General features: G+C 37.5%; 1 protein-coding gene across 3 annotated transcripts in view; it reads left to right on the top strand.

Moving 5' to 3' along the window:
* Positions 1-575: 575 nt before the first annotated feature.
* The window catches only part of tfpia (tissue factor pathway inhibitor a), a 46,742-nt gene continuing 35,328 nt past the window's right edge, over positions 576-11,989 (top strand). For all 3 annotated transcript variants that reach the window (XM_051709152.1, XM_051709153.1, XM_051709151.1), the window contains exon 1: positions 576-804. In XM_051709152.1, coding sequence (XP_051565112.1) covers positions 723-804 — 82 coding nt within the window. In that variant the 5' untranslated portion in view covers positions 576-722. The remainder of the gene's footprint in view (positions 805-11,989) is intronic.

The following is an 11,989-nucleotide window of genomic DNA, read 5'->3' as shown; positions in this document are numbered from 1 at the left end:
AAACTTAATGTGGCAAGAGACAGGCAGCCAGTGAAGACTAAACAAGATGGGAGTAGGCTAATGTGTGCAGAACGCTTGGTGTTAGTGAGAACTCTAGCTGCAGAGTTTTGGATGTATTGTTTTGTTGTATTATTTATTTATTTATTTATTTATTTGTGTGAATCCAGCCCATGACCCTCACAAATTAGGCTAGTATATTGTTGGTGTAACCTAATATTGTCAGGTTGATTCAGGAATACTGCAGTAAGTAACATTTTGGACAAATAATACCAGTAAATTTATGTTACCACATGAAGCACATTTCTAAGTTACCTGGAAAAACATTTGACCATGTAGGCTACCCAAAAGAATAAACCAACTAGAAGATAAATCGTGGAAATGACTTACTGTATTGTCAGATGTCATGTCTGAACAAAGTCGACATTTAACATATAAAAGTTTATTTTAAAAGGGATCCATTGCCAAACACGAAACTTACACCTCCTCTTTTCGACGTACGGCCAAAGTGTTCGATAATAAAAAGTTACGGATTACGTACTGAGCAATGTGAGAACGTTTCTTGAGAACGAACGGTCTCCCGGAAGTGCGTGACACTGACTTCATCGAGTCAATAAAAAGTAGGAGTAGTTGAATAGTTGGAGAGCTCCGCATAAATCCACAAACCAAAATACTCGCTACTGCAGATTATTCTCAAATTATAAACGGTTGCCTCGCCTGCTGAAATGTCTCCATTACTGAGCTCGTCATGTAGAGTGTTGCTTCTCCTGCCTCTTATTGGAGTATGTTTTACGAAACTTGCAAGAGGTGAGTTAGTGTTATGACTATTTTTCATGATTATTATTAAAGTTGTTTTCCCATAGCTGGAATAAATATGCCACTAAATAAAGTAGGCTACTTCTAGATTCTTAACGTATGCAAGACGGTTTAAGGGGCCGTTCACACCAAACACGTGTTCTCTTCCGTCCACGCTGTTTTTCAATTGTTTATCTATGTAAACATGCGCTAGACGGACGTCTTTGACCGTTGCGCTGCGTCTCGCTGTTTTTTCAGCTTCTCGCGCAGGAGCTTCGCGTTTTTTAAACGCCGTGTCAAGGGAAAAGTGCTTGAAATGACGCGTCTCGAGACACCTGCGTTCTGTTCTATTCGTTACGCTGCATTTAACATATTTAGCGCGAGAACGGTCGGTCTGAACGGCCCCCACGAATAGAAAACTCTGTTGTGCTATTTAAACTCGATTTAAATGCAGCTACAAAAATGAAAGTGTGTTACGGGTCTGATGGATTACTTGGTGAGATCTCGAAAGTAACCCCTCCCTAATACGACCACTGCTATTGTCAAAGAGTTGTAAAAGTAGTTTGAAATTAAATCATATAAAATTTAGCTTTTATACGTGTTCAAGAGAGAGAGAGAAATACAATTGTAGATTTAATAACAGAACAACTAAGAGGAAAGTGTACATGTAAGTTGAAGGAAACTTTGAATATGTGAAAGATTGAATGTATTTTTAAGATCATGCATTAATAGTTAAAATAATTGTTTGTGACAACTGCAAGATTGCAAACTAGATATTAGGTTGCATACCAGATATTAGATGTATAAGTGTCCCAGTACTGGGAGCTCATCGCCGTGGTGGCACAAACCTTTCAGTTTAAAGTTGATGACTGGGATTAAATCCAAAACAAACTTAAGTTTTCATTTTTGTCAACAAGCACTGTGTGTTTTGAAATCCCACAATTTCAAAGGTTTACAGATGGCTGAAGGGAGGTGAAGCTCAAGGATTGATGGGATTTAGGGGCATTAAAAATGCACATGAGCATTTGTGTGCCCTCTTTTGTTCTGCCAGCTGTCATAAATATGGCAATCACATTTTAACTTTTGGGAACTGACGTTTAATGTTTAGCTTCAATTCTGTTGGTACTGTAGGTGTATTAAAATGTCACAATCACTAGAATGCAAACAAGCCGGTCAGTAGCTGTCGTTATTTAACTGGCTGCAGTTTTGTCTGATTGCCTTGATGATATCGTATTATAGGAAAAAAGCATTTACAGTATAGGTACATTTGTTTGCACATATCCATGAACTTTTTCTTAATCAGCATAAACGTTTTAGGTTAAAATATATAAAAATGTATAAGAGAAGTAGGTGCTGTGAGTGCTCACCATTTCTTTTTAGTTTACTTTCTACTTCCTATGCACTTACTATTAAATTAAATATAATAAATAAATAAATAAATAAAACTTTCCTTGACTGTCACTTTCTTCTGTGCTAGCTTCTATACTACTGCAGATATTGTTTACTTTATGACAAATTGCTTGTTATGCTCTTCATTTTTAAGTTGCTTTGGATAACAGCATCAGCTAAATTACTAAATGTAAATGTAAGTTTTTCACCATTTTTAATGACATTTTTTGCTTTCATTTTAAAAGGTCCTGCAGTGTGACAAATGCATTTTTAGAAACACAAATATTCCCTGTAGTCTCTCAATTAATATGGCCATAAAAATCTGCATGCATAATAATTATAAAAGAATTAGAAAAGTTCTGTTTCAGAAAGTTTTAGATGGAGTGTCGCATGTCAATATTGTTCTCACTTATTAACATTGTTATAAGTAAATTTACATAAATGCTAATAACCTACTAATAACATTAAAGGTGCAGTATGTAAGATTCAGAAACTATTGTTATTAATGACACCTGTGGTCGTTAAGTGAACTGCAGCCAGCTATCTGTTACTTGTGCTCGCTCTCGTGCACACACTCCATAGGGATGCGAGCGAGCATCGGCCAAAACAATGACGTAACGTACAAAGAGACTGAACGTTATTCACTGGCATCATGCAGGCGGATGAGGTAGCATAATTAAAATTACACAGTTATGATTGTTTTACTACAAACTTTGAGACTAAACTAAAACTACTTATCAGCTAACATAGCATACTGATACACACATACAGCTACATACTACCGAACTATACCAGACAGTTTACTGTTGCACTGCACTGTTATGTTGCACTATTGTATGTTTTGTATGTTATATGTTGTACTATGTTTACTAAGAAACCAGCGTATTTGCTTAAATTTATCCTGTATACCTGACTTTTGTATAAAGAGAAGATCGTTGAAATTATTTGAAAGTTACGAAGCAAGGTAGCTTGCAATTCGTCAGTGTTAGCTGTGTAAAATTAGATGGATCCATATGGCACAATATTTCACATTCTTTGCAGTTATGTAAGCTTACCTGTCCAATAAGAAGAACACCAATTCAGGGTCGGTTTTGATCCCCCAAAACGGAACGAAGGTTCCTCCAGGAACCAAATGCCCTGCCAATGTTCACTCTAGTTTTCGCTGGACCACAATCACGTTCCCGCTTAGCCAGACGGGATTCAGTAGATACATGTTTTTTTTTTTTTTTTGGCTTACTCTTGAGTTTGTGTTGGAGTCTGTGTTGTGCTGGGAGCCAGACATTTGCTGGATTCCATCTCTAAGATAATGTTACCTAGTGTTGCAGACTGTCTGTTGTCGCTGTTGAATAGCGGAAGAGAAGCACTGAGGCAAGGCTCTCGGGAGCGTGCATAAACATCACATCCTTTGGATTTCCCCGGCAAAACCGACCCGCTCCCTTCGCATGAAAATCAGTCTACAGGCTTTAATAGGCAACCTAGGAAGTCCGGGAAGGGCTCATTTTTTAAGTTGCGTTACAAGCTGTTCACACATTGGTTAAAAAAAAAAAAAAAAAAAAGGCGAATATTACATGAAAATTGTTACATACTGCACCTTTAAAATAGACCTAAACAAAAAGTCAAGATTATCAAATTTTTTATACATCTTCAGAAACATGTTCAAATGCATTTCCTTCACTTAGCTTGTTTCTGGTCAATGTGTTACAATGTGTGTACAGTTGAGGAAACAGGTTAAATACTTTTGGGACTGCAATAACACAAGGATAAGGGTTTTGAAAACGATAACACTGGAACTGTCTCATTATTTTGAGGGTCAATGCAGTTAGAGTTTTTTAGTTGCTGATGCATTCCTTTACACTGGTACCTCAGGCAAGTTTGTTTACATTAGTTTCTTAAAGGGATAGTTCACCCATAAATGATCATTCTCTCATCATTTACTCACCCTCATGCCATCCCAGATGTGTATAACTTTGTCTTCTGCAGAACACAAATAAAGATTTTAAGAAGATTATCTCAGCTCAGTAGGTCCATACAATGCAAGTGAATGGTGACCAAAACTTTCAAGCTCCAAAAAGGACACAAAGGCAGCATAAAAGGTAATCAATAAGACTCCAGTGGTTTAATCCATGTCTTCTGAAGCGATCCAATCGGTTTTGGGTGAGAACAGACCAAAATGTAACTTTTGTTTTCACTATAAATCTTGACATCAGCTGACTCCTTGGTGATCCTGATTTCAAGCTCAATTATACTTCCTAGTGCCATCTAGTGCTCTGCGCATGCATCAAGCACTAGGAAGTGTAATCGACCTTGAAATCTTGATCGTGCCTAGACTGCAATGGCAAGATGTACAGTGAACAACGAGTTAAATTAAGGTCTGTTCTCACCCAAAATCATTTGGATCGCTTCACAAGACATGGATTAAACCACCAGAATCCTATGGATTACTTTTATGTGCTTTTTGGAGATTCAAAGTTCTGGTCACAATTCACTTGCATTGTATGGACTTACAGAGCTGAGATATTTTTGTAAAAATCTTTATTTGTGTTCTGCAGAAGAAAGAAAGTCATATACAGGTGCATCTCAATAAATTAGAATGTCGTGGAAAAGTTCATTTATTTCAGTAATTCAACTCAAATTGTGAAACTCGTGTATTAAATAAATCCAATGCACACAGACTGAAGTAGTTTAAGTCTTTGGTTCTTTTAATTGTGATGATTTTGGCTCACATTTAACAAAAACCCACCAATTCACTATCTCAAAAAATTAGAATATTTTGACATGCCAATCAGCTAATCAACTCAAAACACCTGCAAAGGTTTCCTGAGCCTTCAAAATGGTCTCTCAGTTTGGTTCACTAGGCTACACAATCATGGGGAAGACTGCTGATCTGACAGTTGTCCAGAAGACAATCATTGACACCCTTCACAAGGAGGGTAAGCCACAAACATTCATTGCCAAAGAAGCTGGCTGTTCACAGAGTGCTGTATCCAAGCATGTTAACAGAAAGTTGAGTGGAAGGAAAAAGTGTGGAAGAAAAAGATGCACAACCAACCGAGAGAACCGCAGCCTTATGAGGATTGTCCAGCAAAATCGATTCAAGAATTTGGGTGAACTTCACAAGGAATGGACTGAGGCTGGGGTCAAGGCATCAAGAGCCACCACACACAGACATGTCAAGGAATTTGGCTACAGTTGTCGTATTCCTCTTGTTAAGCCACTCCTGAACCACAGACAACGTCAGAGGCGTCTTACCTGGGCTAAGGAGAGAAGAACTGGACTGTTGCCCAGTGTTCCAAAGTCCTCTTTTCAGATGAGAGCAAGTTTTGTATTTCATTTGGAAACCAAGGTCCTAGAGTCTGGAGGAAGGGTGGAGAAGCTCATAGCCCAAGTTGCTTGAAGTCCAGTGTTAAGTTTCCACAGTCTGTGATGATTTGGGGTGCAATGTCATCTGCTGGTGTTGGTCCATTGTGTTTTTTGAAAAGCAAAGTCACTGCACCCATTTACCAAGAAATTTTGGAGCACTTCATGCTTCCTTCTGCTGACCAGCTTTTTAAAGATGCTGATTTCATTTTCCAGCAGGATTTGGACCCTGCCCACACTGCCAAAAGCACCAAAAGTTGGTTAAATGACCATGGTGTTGGTGTGCTTGACTGGCCAGCAAACTCACCAGACCTGAACCCCATAGAGAATCTATGGGGTATTGTCAAGAGGAAAATGAGAAACAAGAGACCAAAAAATGCAGATGAGCTGAAGGCCACTGTCAAAGAAACCTGGGCTTCCATACCACCTCAGCAGTGCCACAAACTGATCACCTCCATGCCACGCCGAATTGAGGCAGTAATTAAAGCAAAAAGAGCCCCTACCACGTATTGAGTACATATACAGTAAATGAACATACTTTCCAGAAGGCCAACAATTCACTAAAAATGTTTGTTTTATTGGTCTTATGATGTATTCTAATTTTTTGAGATAGTGAATTGGTGGGTTTTTGTTAAATGTGAGCCAAAATCATCACAATTAAAAGAACCAAAGACTTAAACTACTTCAGTCTGTGTGCATTGGATTTATTTAATACACGAGTTTCACAATTTGAGTTGAATTACTGAAATAAATGAACTTTTCCACGACATTCTAATTTATTGAGATGCACCTGTACATCTAGCATGGCATGAGAGTGAGTAAATAATGAGAGTGAAATATTTTGGGTGAAATATCCCTTTAAAGCTTAAGTGTGCAGATTTTGCAATGTTAAAATACTTTTTCCTACAAAATAATGATTTAGCCAAATAAGTGGTATTCCATGACAATTAGGAAGGGGCAGCTTTTAATTGCATGTACCACCAAATAAAATTTTATATCAGTCTAGTGGACCAGAAGTAATCACATTTCAATATCTACAATTCTGTTTTTTTCTTCTGTTGAGATTGCTTTCAGTACAAAAACAATTACAGATTTAATTATGCTAGGAATACGGCATCAGTAACATATAATTACTTTGTTGTTGAACTCATTATTTTAGATTCCTTAGATTGGTTACACGTGGAAACAGTTTAGACTGAAGAAATATGTGTTGTTCTTCTTGGCTGCAGTCCATGCATTGTGAACTTTTAGACCTTCTTAACTGCATCAGTCAAATGCTGCTCTCCATCCTCTGTAAACCTCTTTAGCTTCACTGAATGCTTCAAGGTCATAATCACAACCCAATATTGTAACTGTTATGATGAAAGGATTTGTTTTAATGAAAAGATCTTCAAAAATAGATTGGCGAATGTATGGGTGCTATGCAATATTAATGCAGTGGAACTCAGGACGCTTGTCGCTTGTGGATGTGGTAATGTTATAAAATTAGCTGGCTAGTCACTTTTTGCTTCATGTTTGGAAAATGTTTACCTTTGCTTCTCACTTTCAGGAAGATACTTCTTTGCTCTGAAGACCAAAGTACAATAAAATACGGTTATTAAAAGTGCACTCAGTATTTTTTCCTCATGAAAAAGTTTTAACTCCTAAAGACATGAATTGTAATTTTGCAATATACTGTGTGTAGGAGATCATGACCTCATTAAAATGAAGACTCCAGTCATATCAGTAACCTTATGAAAGCTGTCTTATTCTACATGGAGAGGGTGTGCACATGGGGGCTGCCATTTTAGAATCACATGACCAGCTGAATACTACTCGCTTAATCTCAGTAACCATCCTGTTATTTGACACTTTCACTCATTGGTTAAAGTAATCATGGCTGACCGTGAATACTACATTTCTACAATGGCATCTGAAACCAAAAACTATTGATTTTAAATGAGGCTGCATCCAAGCCACTAGGTGTCAGTGTAAATCCAAGATGACACAAAGACAAAAGTTACTGAGTGCACCTTTAAAGCACTGATATGAACTTGATTAAGCACCAGTGTAAAATTTACAAATTTAAATCACTTGTAAGGTCATTGTATTTCCAATTAATCACAAAAACATGATGTGCACTTACAACTACATAGTTCTCACTGAGGTACTAATTTGGCAGATTGAGCAGTTCAGTTCGGGCCATTTTTAGTAAATAAAGGATGTGCCGTTTTGTATCTTCTGAGTTTTATAGTGCAGCTGCTGATTATGCAGAATTTGGATTTTATATTTGATTGTAAAAAATCAATTAGTGGTCATTTCTATACTTTTTCCCTTTGCTGTTGTTGTCTGGCACAGTGTATAGAGATTTCTTTTTAGGGATTCTGCCACATATACTGTTTATTCCTGATAAATGTGAAAGGCTGATGTTCTTTTCTGTTAATAATGGGCCTCTACTCTAGTATTGGCTCTGAAGCTCACATTAAAAGGCATTCACCCTTGCCAGAAACGACCTCCATACTTAAGATGGTGCAATGCAGAGACCAGGCTGTTGATATGGCTTGACAGTGTGTGTGAAACGGTGATTTATTATTAACCTTTTCAATGAACAAAAGTGTAATGAATTCTCATAATGCTAATGACATAACGGACAATATTATGAATATTATGGTGAGGTGATATGCAGGTTTTTGTAGTTTGTTCAACAGTTTAGCTTTGTGTGATGAACAGACCAAAATGAAAGTGTTATTTACCTCTTCTGAAGCTCGAGTCTAGTGATGTCAAAACGGCTTTGCTTCACGCATGTTAAGTATGCATTTTTTGTGAATAATTACTTAAATTTCAGTCCATTTCTCACACAAAGCTATTGTACGGCTTCAGAAGACTTGGAATACAGCAAATTAGTCATATGGGCTACGTTTATGATAATTTCATGGTGCTTTTTTGATGTTTTTTTGGCCTCTTTGGAGCTTCACAGCCATGGTCACTATCAACTGTTGTTGAATGTCAAGAGCTGAGTAAAGATTCTTCAAAACATTCTACTTTTGTGGTCCATAAAGTTTTGGAGCAACATGACGACATGATTAATATTCATCACAGAAATTTAGCAACCGTATGCCATCAAGATGCCTGATAGGGGGTTAAATATACCACTGTTAGTCATGCCTCATTAAATAAGTCATTAGAGGAAGGCTTGTCTCTGCTGATAGCTCTTATCTTCTTCCTGCATTCTGACCCTATTTCCAAGACTAAATGGCTTGTTTGAACTTTCACTGTGTTGAAACACGTCGCAGAATTGCGCAAAGCTCCTCCTTCAAGGGTCTGCTGAATGGTTTATGAAGTGCCATATCTGAAGTTCCACTGAAACATCCACAGAGGTCAGGGGAAGGTGTGCTCCCTTGATTATACTATGACAGAGACTGTAATTGCTTCAGTCATTCCTTGCACGAGTGCTTTAAGATGAGTTCATGCAAGACTGATGTCATTAAATATAGACCGATGTGGTCAAAAATGCAGTGGATCCTCAAACATGTTCATATATCTGTGCTGCTCAAAAACTTGTTAAAGCCAAAGTTTAAAATTTGCCATAATTTGCTCACCTCTTATCTTGTTCCTGACCCATATGATTTTCTTTCTTCCTTGGAATACAAAAGGAGATGTTAGCTTTCTAATAAGTTGTTCACATATAAGTGAACAAATCTAAACTATAATTTTTATTATTATTTTTAATACATTTATTTTACCAGTTAGTCGCTTGAGATCTCTTATCTGAGTTATTTTATCTTTTGAACAAATTCAAAATACTCGAGTCACGAGTTAATGACATACATAAAAAACCAAACATCATCAGTATATACAGTATATATGTATAATTCATTAATTGTGGCAGATGAGTAAAGCATCGATTAGACAATACAAAAAGTGGCTTTGGAAGTCAAAATACTATTGTTTTATTCCTAATCATTGAACAGAAGGCTATAGCTGACAGCCTTTTTGCATTGCAGTTCGCCAGTCTGTTCTGTTCTCACAGAGATCTTCTAGTGTTCTGTCTGCGCCATTTACGCGCAATATGTCTGTCTATGTAGACATGCATCAGATGAGCGCTTTTGGAAGTCTCATTTTTAGGACACTGTGTCAAGTTAGAAGTAGTTGAAACTTTCAAAAAGTCATCTTGAGATCCCTGCGTTCTATTGTTCTACGTCCAGCTGTCAAGAACCCATCCTGTGTGACCACCTCTCATTCTGTGGCTGTGCTGCTTGTGAGGTTTGTAGAGGTGCATTGACTTCCACCTACTAATGCGGCTCATAAAAACATGTTGCTCAGATGATTGGAAAATATGTACTTTTATTATGGAATTTAACTACAGGTGAGGAGGCATGCAGATCACACTAAATTAAACTCGTTAAATCGACAGCCCTAATAAAAATATGTTGCTATAAACAATGTTTTATTTTTTTTATTTTTTTTTGCGGTTTGCGGTGAGGTGAGTGAAAATGCTGGCAGGGCAAGAAAACCTCTGAACTACTGGCCAGAAAAAAATCTGTATCCTTGTATGGGTTGCACAAAGCAAGGCGAGATTAAACCAGCAGTTCGGCAAGACTCATCAAGTCATCGTGTATGCCATGCATGAAAGGTATCACAGTGAAAAGTGCAATGACATCAATGGTTGGCTTTCATTACTAACCAGCTAAGCAACAGGGCTGAGTTGAGGCATGCTCTGACATTGCTCTTTGTCTCCTTGTCAGATCGTAGAGGAAATTTATTAGAGATGAGATCACTTATCAAGACCAACTGATCACAAATGCCCTCTGGGCTGTTTATGTTACTCATAGCAATATAGCACGGTTAAATAGTTTTAATGATGGATGGCTTTTGCAAGCACAACGTATCAGTTTTGCAACAAATAAATCAAATTAAACTCATGTGGGCTATATTATCTTATAGGTCATAAAATTTGGCTTTGGCCAGTCTTTATATACAGCTGGATGAATTTAGAAAAGTAAGCTACATTGCATGCTTTAGTTGGATAAAAAAAAAAAAAAAAACAGTTTTGCTGCCATATTTTTAGTGTTAATAATTTGAGAATTATTTGTTGGGAAATCACATTTTCTTCCATGTTGAAGCCAGCTAATCACTTCTGATGGGATTAAAGTAGTTATTAAAGAGATTTTAAAGGACATTGTGCTGTAGTGCAAAAGTCCTCTTATTTACTCTGTGCTTATAATGCTGGTTTTAAGTGTTTGTGCAAGTATATACTGTATGTTTGTCTGTCTGCAGCAGTCGGAACATGAAGTTTAATCTCAAAATATATAAAACCAAGTCCTTTAAGGCAGTCCCTGGAAGCAATTTTCTATCAAGGTAATAGGCATGCAAGTACAGGTCCTAGCTACTTGAATGGGGAAATGAAGATATCTCCAAAACTTTTGGCTAATATTATGGTTAAATAACATATTTCAAATTAGCAATGAAATCAACTTTCAGGTTGGTCTAGCTAATGCACATATGTATTCTAGAGCAGACAAAATAATGCCAAGAAGGTATTTGGCTGTTGTAACTGAAAGGTGTGACTTCCTTTTCTACAGCTAACATATTGAGCAATGTGATTTCTCCCATTAATGTGGTCCGTTTCCTCTTTCTCATACTGTCTCTGCTATAACTTGCAAAGCAAGTTTGTTTAGCCTTATCTAAGCCAGAAACAGAAACATTTGCTTTTACTTTGCAATATCTAAGCCTGGCACATAATAGTGCCAAAATGTATGTTCCAATTCTTCAACTTACACCCTGCGGCGCATTGTGTCAAAAGCAAATAACTTCCATTATAATCAGTGATGCTGTCTTCACTAGAAGTGTCCGTTGTGGCGTGCTGCGCCAGCAGTCGACACATACCCTTTTCAATTGCTGACCTGCTGCATAGCTACTCCAGCTGATCTCACATTGAAATCGTATGCAGTAGGTTGACTTTTCTTTAGCTAAAATTGGCCAAAGGGGCAAGTGTCGTTGGACGTATGGGCACATGTGAGCTCCATTTTCCGGGTGAAATGTCCATGGAGGGGCGCAACAAGTTGTTTTCAGCTGTACAGGATGTAATACAGTGAAAAGGAACATGATTACTTCCTGGGTTCAATGAAGGAGCTTACAGCTGATTGTTTTTTGCTTTCTGTGTGTCATTTAGAATCTTCACTTCGACACTTCCAGTGTAGACAGCATCAAACTGTTATGGTGCTCTTTCCGAGAGATTGCGTATATATCTCCAAGATGTCTGGTTAAGAGCAGATGTTTTCATCTGGAAAGCATCACATTTAAATTTGTGTGTACAAACATCTGATAAACAAACAATTATGGTTTTCAACCCTGTTCCTGGAGCCCCCCAACACTACACATATTGGATACCTCCCAAATCAAACACACCTGATTCAACTCATCAGATCGTTAGTGGACAGGGTTGAGAACCAATGTTCAAAATCATAAACAT

The sequence above is a fragment of the Myxocyprinus asiaticus genome, chromosome 10 (assembly GCF_019703515.2).
Source record: "Myxocyprinus asiaticus isolate MX2 ecotype Aquarium Trade chromosome 10, UBuf_Myxa_2, whole genome shotgun sequence".
Lineage (NCBI taxonomy): Eukaryota > Metazoa > Chordata > Actinopteri > Cypriniformes > Catostomidae > Myxocyprinus > Myxocyprinus asiaticus.
This window is presented reverse-complemented; position numbering and strand designations above follow the sequence as displayed.